This window comes from Ornithorhynchus anatinus, chromosome X1, assembly GCF_004115215.2.
Source record: "Ornithorhynchus anatinus isolate Pmale09 chromosome X1, mOrnAna1.pri.v4, whole genome shotgun sequence".
NCBI lineage: Eukaryota > Metazoa > Chordata > Mammalia > Monotremata > Ornithorhynchidae > Ornithorhynchus > Ornithorhynchus anatinus.
In genome coordinates this window covers 51,472,165-51,491,800 of record NC_041749.1, presented here as the reverse complement: position 1 = coordinate 51,491,800, position 19,636 = coordinate 51,472,165, and the positions used below count along the sequence as shown (strand labels likewise).

General features: G+C 45.6%; 1 protein-coding gene across 2 annotated transcripts in view; it reads left to right on the top strand.

Moving 5' to 3' along the window:
• The first annotated feature begins 9,180 nt into the window (after positions 1-9,180).
• Positions 9,181-19,636, top strand: part of CFAP100 (cilia and flagella associated protein 100) — a 29,393-nt gene continuing 18,937 nt past the window's right edge. Inside the window, exons 1-7 of one of the 2 annotated variants that reach the window (XM_029051333.2) lie at positions 9,181-9,284; positions 9,809-9,951; positions 11,349-11,441; positions 12,349-12,443; positions 13,499-13,685; positions 16,733-16,797; positions 17,836-17,999. In XM_029051333.2, coding sequence (XP_028907166.1) covers positions 9,834-9,951; positions 11,349-11,441; positions 12,349-12,443; positions 13,499-13,685; positions 16,733-16,797; positions 17,836-17,999 — 722 coding nt within the window. In that variant the 5' untranslated portion in view covers positions 9,181-9,284; positions 9,809-9,833. Of the gene's footprint in view, positions 9,285-9,808; positions 9,952-11,348; positions 11,442-12,348; positions 12,444-13,498; positions 13,686-16,729; positions 16,798-17,835; positions 18,000-19,636 lie in introns of both variants that reach the window. The other variant, XM_029051332.2, reaches the window with a different exon arrangement.

Below are 19,636 nucleotides of genomic sequence, written 5' to 3'. Positions count from 1 at the left end.
ACTCTGCCCTCTCCTCTGCCCAGCAACATTATTTCTCCATCCTTACTGACTCCCTTGCCCATTGCCCTCACCAGTTGTTTCAGATGCTTAACTCCCTCCTCAAATCTCCTGTTCCCCGCCTCCCCCACCTCTTGTCGCTGAAGACCTGTCCACAGTCTTTACTGAGAAAAATGAAACCAACAGACGTGATCTCCCTAAAATCTCCCCTGCTTCTTTCCAGTCCCTCCCAGTCCCCTTCTTCAAGTCTCTCATCTTTCCCAGCAGTATCTCAAGAGCAGATCTCCTGCCTTCTCTCAAAATCTGCCCCTCCTCCTGCACCTCCTTTATCATTCCTTCACACTTTATCAAAGCACTTGCCGCCTCTCTTCTTCCCTCCCTGACTGCCATCTTCAACTGTTCCCTCTCCAGTGGCTTCTTCCCCACTGCTTTCAAACATGCTCCTGTTTCCCCTACCCTCCTTTGACCCTATGGCTCCTTCAAGTTATCTCCCCATCTCCCTCCTATCATTCTTCTCCAGATTCCTTGAGTGAGTTGTCTACACCCACTGTCTCAAATTCCACTCCTCCAATTCTCTCCTTGACCCTCCAATCTGGCTTCCAACCCCTTCACTCCACAGAAATTGCTCTTTCAAAGGTCACAAATAATCTCCTGCTTCCCAAATCCAACAGCCTCTACTCCATCCTAATCCTCCTCGACCTCTCGGCTGCCTTCAACACTGTCGACCACTCATTTTTCTGGGAAGTGTTACCCAACCTTGGCTTTGCTGACACTGTCCTCTCTTGGTTCTCCTCCTATCTCTTGGTCTCTTTCATGGACTTCTCCTCTGCCTCCCACCCCCTAACTGTGGTTCATTTCTGGCTCTCTTTCTATTATCCATCTACACCCACTCCCTTGGAGAACTCACTTGCTCCCATGGCTTCAACTACCATTTCTATGCAGATGATTTCCAAATCTACATCTCCAACCCTGATCTCTCTCCCTCCCTTCAGTCTCGCATTTCCTCCTACCTTCAGGACATCTCCATTTGAATGTCCCACCGACACTGCCAATAACCGAAACATGTCCAAAACAGACCTCCCTATCTTCCCACTCAAACCCTGTGCTCCCCATGACTTTCCCTTCACTGTAGACAGCACCACCCTTCTCCCTGTCTCACAAGCCCATAAACTTGGCATTATCCTCAACTCATCCCTCTCATTACACCCAAATATTCAATCTAACACCAAATCCTACCAGTTCAACATTCACAGCGTCATTAAAATCGCCCTTTCCTCTCCATACAAACTTGTACCATGTTAATCCAAGCATTTATCCTATCCCACCTTGATTATTCCATCAGCTTCCTTGCTGACCTCCCTGTCTCCTGTCTCTCCCCACTCCTGTCCATACGTCACTTTATCTCCCAGATCATTTTCCTACAGAAATGTTCAGACCATGTTTCCCCACTCCTCAAGAACCTCCAATGGTTGCTCATCCACCTCTGCATCAAACAAAAACTCCTTACCATAGGCTTTAAAGCACTCAATCACCTTTCCCCCTCCTACCTGACCTCCCTAATACTCTCCTATAACTAAGCCCCAACACTTTGCTTCTCTAATGCTATCCTACTCACTGTACCTCGATCTCATCTATCTCGCTGCCGACCTTTTGTTTACATCCTGTCTCTGCCCTGAAACATGTTTCCACTTTGTATTGGGCAGGCTGTCTCTCTGTCCACCTTCAAAGCCCTACTGAAGGCACATCTCTTCTAAGAGGCCTTTCCCTACTAGACCCTCCTTTTCTCTTCTCCCACTCTCTTCTGCATCACTCTTGCACTTGAATTTTCCCCCTTCATTCACCCTTCCCTCAGCCTCACAGCACATTCATACATAATCATAATTTATTCATTTATTTATCTCAATGCCTGTCAACCCCTCTAAACTCTTAGCTCATTGTGGGCAGGGAACATGTCTACCAACTCTGTTATATTGTACCCTCCCAAGCACTTAGTACAATATTCTGCACACAGTAAGCACTTAATAAATACGATTGAATGATTGATAGTTATTGTTCAGGAAGGAACAGCAATCAGATCTTAAACCCTACATGTTTTCTGGCAAGATGAAAGAAGCCTTGAAAGTTGAAAGAATAATATTAAACAAGGAGAGTGTGATTATGAATGAAACTTTTGATCAATAGAGTGACTCCCTTTCCCTTTCCTTCTGTCAAATTTTCAGTTCCCCCTCAGGGCTGCAGGAGCATAATCCTGGGACAGCATGTTTCTCTATATACTCCTCACAGAAATAGAAGAAAATATGGCTTGGATAAAGTTCCAGTCAGTTTATCCCAGCCCCAAATCCTGCTGTAGTACAAGGCTCAATCTACCAGAACAGATTCCTTCCAGTGGCTGGCTAATGTCTTCTTAACAGCTCTGATATGAAATATTCCATGACTTCATAGGGAAACTGTCACTGACCTGGTGGTCAAACAGAAACATTTCCAAATGTTTAACCTAAACGTCCTTTGTTGTAGTTTGGACTCATTACTCTTTGCCCTGCCCCTAGCGACTATGGCAACACCCAACTTTAAAAGTCTCCCTGCCTCGACAGGGTGTTAAAGGCCAAAAAAGGAAAAAAAAAGAAATCGGATCTCTCTTTTCCTTAACTCCACTTCAGAGACAATAAAAATTGTCACATATCTGGTCTTGTAGAATTGTGACTCCCAACCCCTTGGCCTAAGGAGCAGGTACATCTCTGTCACCGCCACTAGATGTCCTGATACTCAGCCTTCTCTTCCTCAGGCTGAATAAACCTTCCAGGTTCTGCATCAAGCTACCCTGGATTACCTAACCCTCTTCATCTTCTCTTACTTTCTTGCTCGCCATTTTCATTCCTTTCAAGCCACCTTTCTTGCTCTTCCTTATATCAGATTTCCTACTCACTACCCTCCCTTCCCTAAACCATGAAGGCCCTTCCCCTCCAAACTAGCCAATCATTTCTCCACCTACCCTCCTTCAAAGGCCTCCTGAAACCCCATTTTCTCCATAATGCCATACTGCCATCCAATCCACAGTAATTTCAGAGGTCCAGAAGACAACTACTAGTTTAATTTCTAAGAAACAGCAGAGAAACAGTATAGCCTAGTGGAAAAAGCACTGGCTTGAGTGTCAGAGAACCTGGATTCTAGTCCGGACTCTTCCACTTGCCTACTGTTTGACCTTGGGCAAGTCACTTAACTTCTCTGTGCTTCAGTTTCATCACCTGCAAAATGAGAATTCAATCCCTGTTCTCTTTCCTACTTAGACTGTGAGCCCCGTGTCAGGTAGGGACTGTGTTCAACACTATCACCTTGTATCTACCCCAGTTCTTAGAACAGTGCTTGACAGGTAGTAAGTGCTTAACAAATATCGCAATTATTATTATCACTTATATTATTGTTAATATTAAACAACAGACAGATCTTGGTCTAGTCATGAAGACTTTGGTATCAAGAACTTATGCAAAGGAATTTATTGGTGGGATAATGGTTTGCACACTGGACTCTCTCTTCCTTTCCAGTCATATTCCCACTAGGGCAGAGTGCAACAAGCACTCTGTACAGTGCTCTGTACTCTGATGAGTGATTGAATACAATCACTCATCCTATCCCAACTGGATTACTGCATCAGCATCCTTTCTGATGTCCCAACCTCCGTCCTCTCCCCACTTGAGTCTATACTTCTTCACTCTGCTGCCCAGATTATCTTTCTACAGAAACGCTCTGGGCATGTCACCCTCCTCCTTGAAGATTTCCAGTGGTTGTCTATCAATCTCCCTATCAAGCAAAAACTCCTCACTATTGGCTTCAGAGCTCTCCATCACCTTGCCCCCTCCTACCTCACCTCCCTTTCTCCTTCTACATCCCAGCCCACACAATCCGCTCCTCTGGTGCTTCTCACTGAGCCTCGTTCTCGCCTGTCCCACTGTCCACCCCTAGCCCATGTCCTACCTCTGGCCTGGAATTCCCTTCCTCCTCAAATCCTCCAAACAATCACACTTCCCCCCTTCAAAGCCCTGCTGAAAGCTCACTTCCTCCAGAAGGACTTCCCAGACTAAGCCCCCCATTTTCCTCAGCACCCCATCCCCTTCCCATCTCCCCGACTCACTCCCTTTGCTCTACGTCCCCTTCCCCGCCCCCCAGCACTTGTGTACATATGTAGATATGTATAATTCTATTTATTTCATTAATGCCTCTTTACTTGTTTTGATGTGTATATATCTATAATTCTATTTATTTATATTGATGCTATCGACCCCTGTTGACTTGTTTTGATGTCTGTATCCCCCTGAATTGAAGGAATGAGTAAACAGCAAGTAGGTGGGGAGGGTTGCAGCTCATGGTAAAATGCATTCAATAATTTTGTTTACAATAATAATAATAATAATAATGGTATATGTTAAGTACTAACTATGTGCCAAGCACTGATCTAAGCACTGGGGTAGATACAAGGCAATCAGTTTGTCCCACTTGGGGCTCACAGTCTTAATCCCCATTTTACAGATTAGGTAACAGGCACAGAGAAGTTACGTGGCTTGTCCAAGGTCACACAGTCATTCAGCGTGAAAGAGACTGCAGCACAGTGCTGATGCTATGCTGTAGTGCCACAACCAGGAGGCAATTGTCAGGGTAACCACCACAATAACCCCTGAAGCCTTAGCATTTGCCAATTATATTCAAGATTCTTGCTGAGCCTTTCTAGCACATGAGCTGCACTGGATGGCTCTTTAGTCAGAAATCTTAACCACTGATGGTGACTGGTAGATGATTTAGGGGGCATCTAAATGTAAATCTCCCATAAGTAGAAGTGAGGAGCTTCACTATCGTTATTAATATCATCAGTAGTGTTTGTTGTGAGCAGGGCACTGTACAAGACATTTTGGAGCATACAATAGAATAAAAATACGTTTGCTGACTTCAATCTAAGGCAGGCACAAATTGTATTCTAACATATAAACATAGATATAAGTGATTAAAATACAAGCAAAAATAAAGAAGTAAATAGAATAAGCAGATATACCCCAAATCCTCAGGTTGGGAAAGACTTGAGCACGCTTGAAGGCCGAGGGGAAGTTGCTAACAGAGAGTGGGAGGTTGAAAATAGCAAATAGGGAGAAGGAGAGAGTGGAAGCAAGTACTGTGAGAGGGGATGAGATCCACAACAGATGTAGAAGTGTTTGAGCTTAAGAAGAAGAAGGAGAGCTTTTCTTGAAAGACAACTGGAAAGGACAAAAATATGAAAGTGAGAGTAGGGAAGTAATAATAATAATAATAACAGAATTTGCTAAGCATTCACTGTTCTAAGCACTGTGATAGATACAAGATAATCAGGTTGGACACAGTCCCTCTCTCATATGGGGCTCTCAGTCTTAATCCCCATTTTACAGATGAGGGAACTGAGGCCCAGAGAAGTGAAGTCACTTGCCCAAGATCAAACAGCAGACAAGTGATGGAGTCGGGACTAAAAGCCATGACCTTTTGACTCCCAGGCCTGTGCTCTCTTCACTAGGCCACGCTGTGAGGGTGGCCCTTGGAGGAGTTCATGTCTGATAACCTCAATCTTGCCAACAAGTTGTCAGCGAGGTTGTCGGGGGTTACAGAAGGTGGAAGTTAGGTCACTGGGTGCTTTGGGAAAGACTTCTAGGTCTAGGATAGTCCACGAGGGCTGTGGGTGTCAAAAGAGGGATAGTATAACAACACTGTTGAACCGAAGAGAGGATGGAGTTATAGCAAGAGGGTCAGTTTGAAGTGGATTTCTGCCAACAACATTCAGTTTTCCAAGTACAGAAGCAGAGGAAACAGACTAAGGGCATAATCTAGAGATCAGAGCAATGAAGAAACAAGGAAAAAAGGGAATGGAGGTAAGTAGAGAGGGCAGATAGTAATACAATGACTTGAGATGAAGTGTTAGTAGGCAGTGTTGAGCGTAGGTGGTTTGGAGTGGCAGTAAGAAAGGAGAATAGGGCTGTGGGAGATAGAGGGTAGAATAAAAAGTGATATGGTAGTGTTCAGTGACCCAGCTGGAGAGTTTTCCCAGTGATTGGGGGCATGTCAGTGGGGAAGGGAGTAGAAGGACAGAACACCCCCATCCACAGGGATAGGTGGGGTGGGTTACTGACATTCATAAAAATCATTATTCATTCTTAACACCTTAGGCCATCACCCACTGAAGAGCAACATCAAGTTCATCTTCACTGGTTGCCCAGTGGAGGGAACATAGATAAATGGCATTTTCTTTGGCTGCATTAGGGCGAATAATCAAAGGAGCAAAGTTCCACTTATATGTTCAGATATCCTTAAACAAACTCAGCCACCGAACACAAGCTCAGATGTGGGCACTTTGGTTGTTATGGAACTACAACGGTCAATCCTGCTTGATCATGGAGTTGTTGGAATTGTGGGCAGCAAGAGGGGAAATGGGAAGCAGCATAGCCTAGTGGAAAGACCACTGGCCCAGGAGTAAAAGGACCTGGGTTCTAATCCCAGCTCTGCCAAATGCCTGCTGTGGGACCTTGGGCAAGTCACTTCACTTCTTTGTGCCTCAGTTCTCCTGTTCTCCCTCCTACTTAGGCTGTGAGTTCCATGTGAGATAGGGACTGTGTCCAACCTAATTCACTTGTATCTACCCCAGTGCTTAGAACAGTATTTGACACATAGTAAATGCTTAACAAATGCCATAAATAATTTTTTAAAAAAAATAATGGATCTCGGTCTGAATGACAGAAGAGTGTGGAGGCTTCCCCCCTCCTCCAGCACCACCCCACAAGCCAAAGCAATGCGATTCTGCCCTTAGTTGAATTTCTCATAATCTATCCTCCGCTGCCCCCTCCTGCCAAAACACCTATTGCTACTCTCTCTTCCCTCTCCTAGGAGTCTAGGGGTGAGAGAGCTTAAAAGGAGGGGATTATAGGAGTTGAAGATGTCTGATACAGGGACAGGATGTACAGACCTGGCCCTGAAGAGACCCCCCCCCCTCCCACCTTGGGGCAACTCTGGGCCCTGGTAAAAAAGTGGGTACTTCAAGTCATTCTCCAAGGTCTTTACTTTGAGCAGGTGAATAGTGGAACTTCCATTTTAGCTAGGCTTCTGCAAGGCTTCAATGGCACCATGTCCTGAGCCCATTGCTAAACTCTCATTTTACCCCACCAGCACCCCAATTTAAAATAGAAGCACTGTGCCCAAGAAGCTCAGAGCAGTCCCTTTAAGGAGAGGCTGATCTGCACCTTTCTTGCAGTGGAGAGATGTCCCAGCATCAAAACTGAGCACCCCAGCTCTAGAGAGCTGCAAGACTGAGGTGGGAGGAACGAAGGAAGTTGTCCAGAGTATGGTTGCAGGGGAAATGGTCTCAAGCTCAGTGAGTGGGAGGAAAGGATAAATAGATTATCTTCAATATAAATAGCCAAGGCTGCACTGTTGTTAATAACAATAGTAGTAATTTGCTAATAATAATAATAGTAGTAATTTGCCAAGCACTCTACTACCTAATCAGTCAGGCATAGTCCCTGTCCCATGGGGCTCACAGTCTAAGTAGAAGGGAAAACATGTACTGTTCTAGAAATATTCCACTCAATCAATGTTATTTATTAAGCACTTTGCATAGAACACCATACTTAGCACTTGGGAGAGTACGATAGAGTTAGTAGACATGATCCCTTCCATCAAGGAGTTTACCAGATTTTCTATTTTGTTTAAGTCCATGCTATTTCATCTCTTGGGTAGTCAGGACTGTGCCAGCAAATTATCTTGATTCTTCAACCACTAATACATTTGGTCCTGAGAAATCTAAATAGTTCAAGTGGAAGTATATTTTTGGTCTCAATTATCTGGACAAGTTGCTAGTGAAGACCTGTCCTAAAGCTAGTTGATTTCACCAATGTAGATATCCAATCAGGATAATTCCAGTGATCACAATAGATTATGGGCGGTGTGATGCATAGGAGCTGAATCATCCCGTTGAATTGTCTAAGCCAAATTCTTGTTGATTATATTTACAACCTTACGAAGTGACATGACTCACTTGTAGGATGAGTTTTGTCAGGCAGGTAAATGGGCACTGAAATGATAGACAAACAAATCTGAGATTGCAGCTCTATCATGGCCAGGTACCTTGGGCCCAGAAGAGGCCAAGTGGCTGGTTGGACAGTCCCAGAAATGGCCTGCTTCGGTGGCAGAAGAACTGTTTGAAGGTTCATTTTAAGTGGGAGGGTCTCTACTTAGAATTATATTTATTTATATTAATGATGTGTATATAAATAAATGCCTTGAAGTACCCACTTTTTTACCAGGGCCCAGAGTTGCCCCAAGGTGGGAGGGGGGGTCTCTTCAGGGCCAGGTCTGTACATCCTGTCCCTGTACCAGACATCTTCAACTCCTATAATCCCCGCCTGTCTAAATCAAGTCTAAAAGTAAGGTTTTGTTTCGATGACTGTCTCTCCCCTTCTAGACTGTGAACCCATTGTGGGCAGGGATTCTATTTGTTGCTGAATTGTACTTTTCAAGCACTTAGTAGAGTGCTCTGCACACAGTAAGAGCTCAATAAATATGATTGGATGAACGAATGAATTAACCAGAAAATTAACAATTCCCCTGCCCCGCCCCCCCAACTTTGTCTTAGGCAGTTGTAGCCAGAGTAGCGCGTTTTTAAGGGTCTGCAATGAGGTAATGAGTTTTAATACTTTATGTATTCATTCATTCGATCGTATTTATTGAGAGTTTCCTGTGCACGGAGCACTGTAGTAAGCGCCTGGGAAGTACAATTCAATAACAAATAGAGACAGTCCCTGCCCACAAGGGGCTCACAGTCTCTGGGAGAGCGGGGCTTGGCTCTCTGGAATATTCTCTGCCTCCTGCTTTACCACAAAAACGTGAAAAATAATGAGCTACACATCTGAACTGGAGAATTTCCTCATTTGCTTGCCCGGAAACTGGACTAGATGAGCTCTCTAAGAAATATTATCTGGGGAGCACACTCAAAGTTCAACCGCAGATGCCTTCAAACCCCCAAAGGAGAAAAACGCCTCTATTTTCCCCCGAATCTTGCTTTCACTGCCTTTTTTTTTTTTTTTTGACAGACCAGAACCTGCGAGCAACAAAGCAGGAGGCAGTGCTTCAAAACGATCCGAAACTGCATTCGGTTGCCTTGCCAAGGTTGCCTTGGCAACGTAAACAGAGTCAGGGAGCCTGGCCTTGCCATTAGAGACAGGTGCCTAGATCCCCGGCTCCTCATCAGGCTGAGGTGTGGACCTGCCGCCTTGACCATTAGCCTCTTGGTAGGTGAATCGCAGGAAACGGAGAGAGGATTCTTTTGTCTCAAAAAACCAAAAAGTTTGTTTGGGCTCGGGGGGGTTAACTTGGGCTTTTGGGGATTTCATCGTGTCTACCAAAACCTTAGTACAATGAGCAGTACCACTGATCGATCGATTAATTGATTGAAAGGGGGCGGGGAGGGAGGGATTGCAGCTTCTGAGTTTCATTCATTCATTCAATCGTATTTATCGAGCGCTTACTGTGTGTCGAGCAGTGTACTTTGTTCATTTCCTAGGGCCCCGGGGTTGATTTATGGAACTTTCAGGGCCTGTTACTTTTCAGGAGATTGTCAGTCTGACCTGGTTTCCTAAAGCCGCACTTTCAGGTAACTCGAGTGGCTTCGGCACAGCGATTTTGAGTGTCGGACGCAGTATGCTGTATTGAGGGTGCTAGGGAAGATCAACGGACGTTTTAAAAAAAAATTAAAAAGATCAAAAACAGGACCCCCGCGGGTTTGTGGCACTCTCTTACTATGTGTTTCTTCCAGTCTGGGTTCTTCAACTATTGCTTGGATGAGTATTGAATACTGGAAAAGGACCAGCAGTCTGTACAACCCCAGTATGTCACTAACACCGTCTACAGATTTGAGCTCCAGCAGCAGCAGCAGCCACCACAAAATCAAGTCTAAAAGTAAGAGTTTTTTTCCAATTTTGATAGTATTTCCAATGATAAATTACGGAACAGTCCTCCCCCTCCAATTAAAGGAATAATTCCTCATCTGGGAAAGGTCTAGACATTTCAAAGGAGCCCCCTGGTGTGTGGGGTAAGTGTACGAAAGATCTACGGATTAAAACTGGAAATTAGTTATTTCAGCCAAACTGGATGGATGTAATCCTTTCTCCTGGAAACTCAGGCAAATTATACATGTGTGCGATAGCTCTGAGTCCTGGGGGAAGTTGTTCAAGACACAGCCTTGTCTAGATATGACTAGTGAGACAAATGTCACAACTCTCATGCCCTCAGGGACTAAATCCCGGCTCTGCCACTTGTCAGCTGTGTGACTGTGGGCAAGTCACTTAACTTCTCTGTGCCTCAGTTACCTCATCTGTAAAATGGGCATTTAGATTATGAGCCTCATGTGGGACAACCTGATGACCGTATCTACCCCAGAGCTTAGAACAGTGCTCTGCACATAGTAAGCGCTTAACAAATACCAACATTGTTGTTAAATCACCTCCCTTTTTTCTCCCTCCCTTTAGCTATTGGTGGTGTATGGCCAGAGATGATGAGGGAAGGAGCATGGAAACTCCATTTTCTATGCTACTGCCAGTGTTTCTAGAGCAGGCTATGAGATGGGCCTTGTGGGACATGCCTCCCCCCCCCAAAAAAAAATCTGCCATATGCTGGTACGATGCTGGCACAACTAGCATTCTCAGTTATTTCTGAGTGTTTGACTTACCTCATGGATACATGAGGCCAAAATAACAGGCCCTATGGAGAAATTATCCCCTCAGATCAAGTTTGTGAATGAGGCTGCCCTGTTGTATAGTAAAAAGAGCCTAGGCCTGTGAGTCTGGGGACCTGGATTCCAAAACTACCTCCACCACTTGTCTGCCATGTGGCCTTGGCCAAGTTACTTAACTTTTCTGTGCCTTGATCTCTTCATCTGTAAAATGGGGATTAAAATGCCTGCTCTGCCTCCCCCTCTCCTTTAGACAGTGAGCTCCAAGCAGGACAGGGAGTGTGTCTGACCCGATGATCTTGTATCTACTCCAGTGCTTAGAACAGTGCTTGGTCTATACTAAGTGCTACAACAAACATTATTATTGTTGTTATTATTATTATTATTATTATCATTATTAGACTGTAAGCCCCTTGAGTGGCAGGAATTGGGTCTACTTACTCAGTTGTACTCTTCCAAGCACTTGATACAGTGCTCTACACACAGTAAGAGTTCCTGGATAACTGATCTGATGCTTAAGTCTAACTGATTGGCATGGTCCGTCCAATCTACCTTGGGATGTTGCTTGGTAGTGGTTGTAGGATGGGATCCTTGCCTGATTGATGGTTGATTTTTGTTGATACAGAAGTCGGTTCAGGCAAAGCCTCCTCATCAGCAGAGGCTTCTGCTGGGAAGCTGGGAGGTGCAGTCCAGAAAGAACCAACTGAAACACCTTCAGGTAACTGCATGGGGAGCTTTCAGACTTCAAACTCCTTAGAAAGGAACTATCCAATTTCCTTCCCATATAATTCAATCCAGAAGGATTTTCCTGGATTCCTAGAACCTAGTGACTGTGGGTAAATGATCCTATTAGAAAGGTCCTTTCATTTTTTTCCCCTTCTTCCTCTTTCCTTCCCACCTTCTCTCCCTTCCCCATGCCTGGTGGGCAAGTTCCCTGCTCTATCAGTAGTATTACCCCAATATGCCTGCCTGTTTTCTAAGATTTGAACCCTAAAAGCAGGGACCAGCTCAATCACTGAACAGTGAAATGAGACACAACACAGTCTAGTGGAAAGAGCACAGGCCTGGGAATTGGGGGAACTGTGTTCTAACTCCGGCTCTGCCACCTACTCGCTGTGTGATCTCTGGCAAAATACTTAACTTCTCTGTACCTCAGTTTACTCATCTGTAAGATAGGGATTCCATTCCTTTTCTCCCTCCCTCCTTATATTGTGAGCCTCATGTGGGACAGGGACCCTGTCCAGCCTGATTATCTTATATCCACCCCAGTGCTTAGCACAGTGCCTGGCTCATAACAAGTCCTTAACAAATACCAACCCCAAATGGAACTGTTAAATCTATTCTTCACATACATGTACAGAATTTTTTTTAAGTGCATTGGCCACCAAAATTGTCTACAGACCCCACTTTCCCTTCTAGCTAGAGATATGCAAATTGGTGAATCAATAACATAAGCATTCTGTATTCCTTAGCTGCCACCAATCAGTTATTCCCCCAGGGTGAGTGGAGTGAAGATCTGTTTGCTCAAGTTCAGCTCAGAAAAGGTGTTATTCCTTTTTTCCACATTTTTCTTTCTTCATCATCCAACTACCCCTTACACCTATGCTCATTTCTTCTTCCAACAGATGAGATGGAGCAAATTGCAAACAACCCTTTTAGGCTGCCCAGCAATATTGACTTCTTTTTGCTCAGAGATAAGGCAAAAGAAAAGATTCTGCTGGTAAGGAATCCCACTGGTTTTCTCCCCCAGGCTACCTCACCTCCAGCCTCAGGTCGCTTAACAAATAGCACAGTTATAGAAGGCCTGGGTGTGCTTGGCTGCAGGCTCCACACAGCCACTAGAAACATTCTGACTTTCAGGGGTAGCAACTTTTCATTTCGAGCCATGGGGCAAGGGATGAATGTGGGGTGGAGCATCAGAGACCCAGTATCTCTGGAAAACACTCTAGGATCACGTGAAATCTACAAGCTTCCAGAAAATGGCACCCTGTGATATCTTGTTCCAGCATTCGGGAGGGCCATCAGGGACCACCCTAGCTGGCACTTAGGTCAGTCCCCTCGAATCCTGCAGCTTCCCTCAAGCTCTCCCAAGTGCTTAGTACAGTGCTTCGCACATAGTATTGACTCTATTTTTTGCCATTGTTCTTGTCTGTCCGTCTCCCCCGATTAGACTGTAAGCCCGTCAAACGGCAGGGACTGTCTTTATCTGTTGCCGACTTGTTCATTCCAAGCACTTAGTACAGTGCTCTGCACATAGTAAGCGCTCAATAAATACTATTGAATGAATGAATAGTAACCACTCAATAAATACCATTGATGATGATGATGATGATGCCATTTCCTGACTCAGGGATTTCAGGCTGAGGGGCTGCAGAAAGGGTACTACTATGCCTGGGCAGCTTTTCACATATGCACAGTTGGTCAGGAAGCCTGCAGAAGTGGTGCATTCAACACACCCCATGGGAAAACTACACTCATGCACAAACACTCCACTAGGGCAGTAATTGCACCCAGGAGTAAATCCTGGACTCCATCACCAGTCAGGCTGAGCCCTCAGGTGCCATATTTGGGGCCTATACTAGGAAGGTTAGGCTGGGACGTTCCCTGAATTTCCTGCTGGGGAGGGTGCTAGTTGATGATTCATCTAACTTAGCCTTTTAAAGGTGAGATGCTCTCTGAGGGGCATCTGGGAAGGAGGTTCCTTCCAGGATACATTTTCCCTTTCCTATGGGAAAAATGGCACCATTCCTCCATGGGCTCCCATGTTTCCCCCAGGAAAAGAAGAAGCCACTGAAAATCTATCAGAAGTTGACCCACACTTCCAGGATGAACTCAAAACAATCAGATTTCAAAAAAGCGATACAACGTGAAGAAGAGGAAGAAGAGCAGGCGATTGAAGATAACAGCCAAAGGCTCCATGACCTCCATAAAAAAATCCGCTGGAGGATCCCTATATATACAGGTAGAGGAGCCACTGAGCTAGTAGGGAGCAGACCGTGGAACCCAGACTTCTGAGGGACAGGCTGCAAGCCTTATTGTCAGCTCCCTTGGTGCTTTTCAGCCCCAGAAAGAAAATCCTTGGCCTGTGACTGAATAGGATTGTCCTTCTGTCAGTGTCCCTCAACGATCATTTAGTCAATCCCCCCGCTTTCAGGCAGAGCTACATCTCTGCCCTGTAAGGAAGATGCATGCCCATCCAGGGCTTGAAAACATCCAGGGAAGAAAACCCGAAAGCCTCAGTTTCAGTTCCAATCATCGGTAGGCATGTCTCCTGTCCCCTGTCCCTTTTCCCCTGTCCACCACGGGTTGTCCAGACCTCCTAGGCCACATTCTTTAGGACTTTCTTCCTGATGCTTATCTTAATAAATTCCCTTCCTGCAGTTTAAACCCATTTTCTTTTGTCAGACCTCAGTGGGGATGAAAATCAGGGGTCTCTGTCCTCCTAAGCATTCAGACGCTTGAAGACTATCCCTCAGTCAACAATATTTATTTAGTGCAGAATGCCAGGATTGTAAGAATATAATTAATTAATTTGTGCTGGATCTGTTCCCTCATAAATAAGCTACATCCATTTGGAGATGCCTGGGTTAGCAGGGTATGAGCATTCATCTGTAGAACCAAATCAGCAGTTCCAAAGATCCAACTCAGGCCCTTGGGACACTCCTCATCCTTTGTGAGCAGCCAGCCATATGGCAAACAGTCTCAAGTCCTGGAGAGAGGTGGGCCCTGTGGTGAACCTATTGCCTTTCCAAGGCTCTGGCCTGTTCGTTTCACAAGGGCCTCGTGGTTCCCTGTGTGGGTGCTACAAAACCTGTCCCGACTGTTGCATTTTCCAAGATCAGGGAGAGGCTATATTCTCTCCTTAAATTAACTATTCATCCAGGACAGGGATTCCCAAGGTCCAGCAGGTACTACAGTGCTTAACCACAAAGCAACTACTCAATGAGTACCACTACTAACCAGTGCCCTGGGGGTTAAATGCAGCCCTTGATGAGGCTGTGAGGGGCAATATGCAAATATTTGTCAAAGAGATAATCACAGCCATGTGGCCTAATGAACTGAAATAGGAGAAAAGTGCTTATTCGTTCAGTCATATTTACTGAGCGCTTACTGTGTGTAGAGCACTGTACTAAGAAAGTGGGAGAGTACAAAACAACAACAGACAGATTCTCTCACTGCCCACAATGAGCTTACAGTTTAGAGGAGTGGAGACAGATAGTAAGTGCATAACAAACACCATTAAAAAAAAAGTATGGGGGATGGGGGGTGCTTATAAACATACAGATCCAGTGAAGAGGGAGTGGGTGGGGCCAGGGAGGAAAAGAGATCAAAAGAGCAAGAGGGAGAACTCACTTGCACATTCACCTGGCAGACTACCCCAGGGTGGGCTAATTTAACAGGGGCAGCCAAAGCCGCCATCACTTTTGTCCAGGTACTGGCAGCAACACTCCCAGTGTATCGGAACAAGAGAGGGAACCTGCCAGTAGAGAGCCTTGAAGCCCCTGGATAGGGGTTTCTGTTTCATGTGAGAAACAAGGGGGAGTTGGAGGTTTTTTAGGAAGGGGGAGGGGGAGCCTTGTACTCTGATCATTGTTTAAAAAAGATGATATGTGCATAAGAGGAGAGGCTAGAAGTGGAGAGGCTTCTAAAGGAGGCTGTTCCAGGAGTCCAGCCAGATAATATGAGAGTGTTCCAGGGTGGGGGCCGTAAGAGTACAGAGGAAGGCGTGGGTCAGGAAATATTGTGGAGGAAGAACCGGCCAAATGTAGAGGCAGACTGAACGTGGGAGGTGAATGACAGTGAGGAGTCAAAGATGACACCCAGGGTCTGAGGTTGTGGAACAGGAAGAATGGTGGTGTCTATTGAAATGGGAAAGATTTAGGAGAAGGAGAGAACATCTTGAAGGGCAGCTGAGGCATTCAGTTCAGCTCTGGCCATATTGACTTGAAAGGGCCAGAGAGCCATCCAGATGGTGATGTGCAGGAGGCAAAAGGAACAGGCTGGAGTTTCAATAATAATAAAAATAATAATAATGATGGTATTTTTTAAGTGCTTACTATGTGCCAAGCACTGTTCTAAGCCCTGGGGTACAGACAAGGCAATCAGGTTGTGGTAATTATTGGTATTGCTTTGAGTGGAAACGATTACGTCACCTTGCTGTTTGCAGGTTCTCAATCATAGAGGCTCCTTCCTTAGTGGATCAAGGCCCAAAATTGAAATTATCTCTCTCCAGGGCTTATAAATTCTGATGCAATGGTCAGGCTGTAAAGGAACTGAGGACTTTACACAGTCGAGCAAAACTCGGTCATGCCACTGGATCCTACCCCGTCTTCCCAGGAACTCAATCAATCAATGAACCAATTATATTTATTGAGCATTTACTGTGATGATGATGGTATTTGTTAAGCGCTTACTAAGTGCCAAGCACTGTTCTAAGTGCTAGGGTAGATACAAGGTAATCAGGTTGTCCCACATGGGGCTCACAGTCTTAATCCCCACTTTAAAGGTGAGGTGACTGAGGCACAGAGAAGTTAAGTGACTTGCCCAAAGTCACACATCTGACAAGTGGCAGAGCCAGGATTAGAACTCATGACTTCTGACTCCTAAGCTCGTGCTCTTTCCACTAAGCCATGCTGCTTCTCAAGATGAAGATCGAGATCTTCAAGATCTGGGAGTTGACCAAATAGAGGTGGTAGCTGCACTGGAAAAGCCTGATCAAGCTGTGACAGTACCGTGGGTGAGGTGTCCCCTCACACCACCAAGACTATATGATTTCCACCTTAGGTCATTTGGATGGTTGGGATAGAACTCTGCAAACTGTGACCTTCCCACCTAAAGGAGGGGACATCTTTCCGAGAGTAATACGATTGAATTGTACTTTCCTCCTCCCATGAGCCTTTTGAGTGGTCTTGGGTGGACTCCCAGTCAGGACTTAACTGGTCTCTGTTGCACCACCTCACCTCAGGAGGGTTTTGGGTTTCTTTGTTTTTGTATTTTTCATGGCAGGAGGCTGTCTCGACAAAGTGGACATTCACAACTACATAGACCAGAAGCGCCAGCTGTTTCTACTCGAGGTATTTGAACTTGTAACCATTTTTCACATGTTGTCTAGTCCAAACTTATTATTTTTGTATTTTGGATCTACTTGAACATGTCAACATGCAAACTCTTCATTGAAAGCAGTGATGTAAAGTGGGAAATATGGGCTTGGAATAGTGACAGAGTGATGATCCCAGTTGCGTTCTAAAGGCCAATTGTCCCTGCAATCCAGACTCTAAAGAAGTCTTTTCCTGTCCCCTGGGGCTGGTCTTTTTAGAGGTCAGTAATGGTAGCCAGGGAAGGAGGCTGGATGAATCTCTGCTTTGTTCTCATTTGCCCTCATTGTGAAGCAGCATGGTCTAAGGGAAAGAGCATGGCCTGGGAATCAGGGGATCTATATTAAAATCCTGGCTCTACTAGTTGCCTGTTGTGTGACCTGGGGCAAGTCCACTTCCTGTGCCTCGGCTTCCTCATCTGTAAAATGGGGATTTAGTACCTGACCTCTCTCCTACTTATAATAATAATAATAATGTTGGTATTTTTAAGTGCTTACTATGTGCAGAGCACTGTTCTAAGCACTGAGGTAGATACTTGATTCTGTTTATTGCCATTGTTCTTGTCTGTCTGTCTCCCCCGATTAGACTGTAAGCCCGTCAAAAGGCAGGGACTGTCTCTGTTACTGATTTGTACATTCCAAGCACTTAGTACAGTGCTCTGCACATAGTAAGCGCTCAATAAATACTATTGAATGAATGAATACAGGGTCATCAGGTTGTCCCACATGGGGCTCACAATCTTCATCCTCATTTTACAGATGAGGTAACTGAGGCACAGAGAAGTTAAGTGACTTGCCCACAGTCACACAGCTAACAAGTGGCAGAGCTGGGATTTGAACCATGGCCTCTGACTCCCGAGCCCATGCTCTTTCCATTGAGCCATGCTGCTTCTCTACTGTGAGCCCCTTGTGGGACAGGGACTGGGTCTGACCTGATTAACTTGTATCTACCCCAACACTTAGAACAGTGCTTGACACATCTGTAAAAATTAAACTAAAAAATAATAATTGCTCTCAGTTTATACTGGAGGTAAAGAGAGATGAGATCCAGAAGCTGGACTTGCTGATGGCCAAAGAGGAAGAAAGGTTCAATAGAACAGAGAAGTACCTGGAGAAAGATGCAGCCATGTTTGATGAGTTCCTGAAAGAGAATGACCGCAACTCCGTTATGGCCTTGAAAACGTAAATCGAAGGGCAGGACCTTGGGACGATGGGGAGGGGAAAGGAAGGGGGAGGTTAACTGGATGATTGTTTGGGCCTTTAGATTTGCTCCTCAATCAATCAATAGTATTTTAGGAGTCACAGGTTTGAAAGGAAACTCAAGAGGTCATATCGGCCAGTCCCCTGCCTCTTGCTCTTAATCAATCAACCAATCAATAAGTTATATTTATTAAGTTCTTACTATGTGCAGAGCACAGTACTAAGCACTTGGGAGAGCACAATATAAAATATAACAGTTACATTCACTGCCCACAATGAGCGAACAGTCTAGAGGGGTCCTGATCCCACCTCCGACTTCTTCAACCACCTAGACCCCTTTTTCACCTTCCTTCTCTCCTTCTCTCTTCCCACTCTGATCCTCGGAGACTTCAACATCCACATGGATGTACCCGGTGACTCCTCTGCTGCCCGCCTGCTATCCCTCCTCAACTCTGCCAACCTCCTGCTCCACCATACCTTGCCCACTCACCGGCTCGGTCACACCCTCGATCTTGTCATCTCCTACCGCTGCACTACCTCCTCCTTCACCAACTCTTCATTCATTCATTCATTCAATAGTATTTATTGAGCGCTTACTATGTGCAGAGCACTGTACTAAGCGCTTGGAATGAACAAGTCGGCAACAGATAGAGACAGTCCCTGCCGTTTGACGGGCTTACAGTCTAAACGGGGGAGACGGACAGACAAGAACAATGGCAATAAATAGAGTCAAGGGGAAGAACATCTCGTAAAAACAATGGCAACCAAATAGAATCAAGGCGATGTACATTTCATCAACAAAATAAATAGGGTAATGAAAATATATACAGTTGAGCGGACGAGTACAGTGCTGAGGGAATGGGAAGGGAAATCCCTCTCTCTGACCATAACCTTCTCACCTGCCTCATCTCTCACACTCCCTCCCCCTGCAAATCTTTGCTACTCCCCTACAGAGACCTCCGCTCTCTTGATCCCATCCATCTCTCCAAAAGCATCTCTCCCCACCTTGCCCCCCGTCCTCTCTTTCCACTCTCGATGATCAGGTCACCGCTCTCAACTCTACCCTCTCTACTCATCTCAACTCTCTTACCCCCTTTTCCCCCCGCCGCTCTTGCTCCACTAACCCACAGCCCTGGGTCACTGCCTCTGTCCGCCTCCTACGCTCCTATGCTCGAGCTGCTGAACGCTGCTGGCGAAAGTCCAAGCACCAAGACGATCTCATACATTTCAAATTTATCCTTTCCTGCCTTAACTCTGCCCTCTCCTCCGCCAGGCAAAACTTCTTCTCCTCCCTCATCGACACCCATGCCTGTCACCCCCGCCAATTGTTCCAGACCTTTAACTCTCTCCTTAGGCCCCCTGTTCCTCCCCCTCCCCCATCCCTCACCCCCAGTGATCTGGCCACCTACTTCATCACAAAAATTAACTCAATCAGGTCTGAGCTCCCCAAAGTCACCCATCCCCCTCTTGCCTCCCCCCTCCAACCCTCTCCCCTACTTTCCCATCGTTCCCTGCAGTATCCTCAGAGGGGATCTCCTCCCTCCTCGCAAGTGCCACTCCCTCCACCTGTGCCTCGGACCCCATTCCCGCTCACCTTATAAAAACCATCGCCCCTGCCC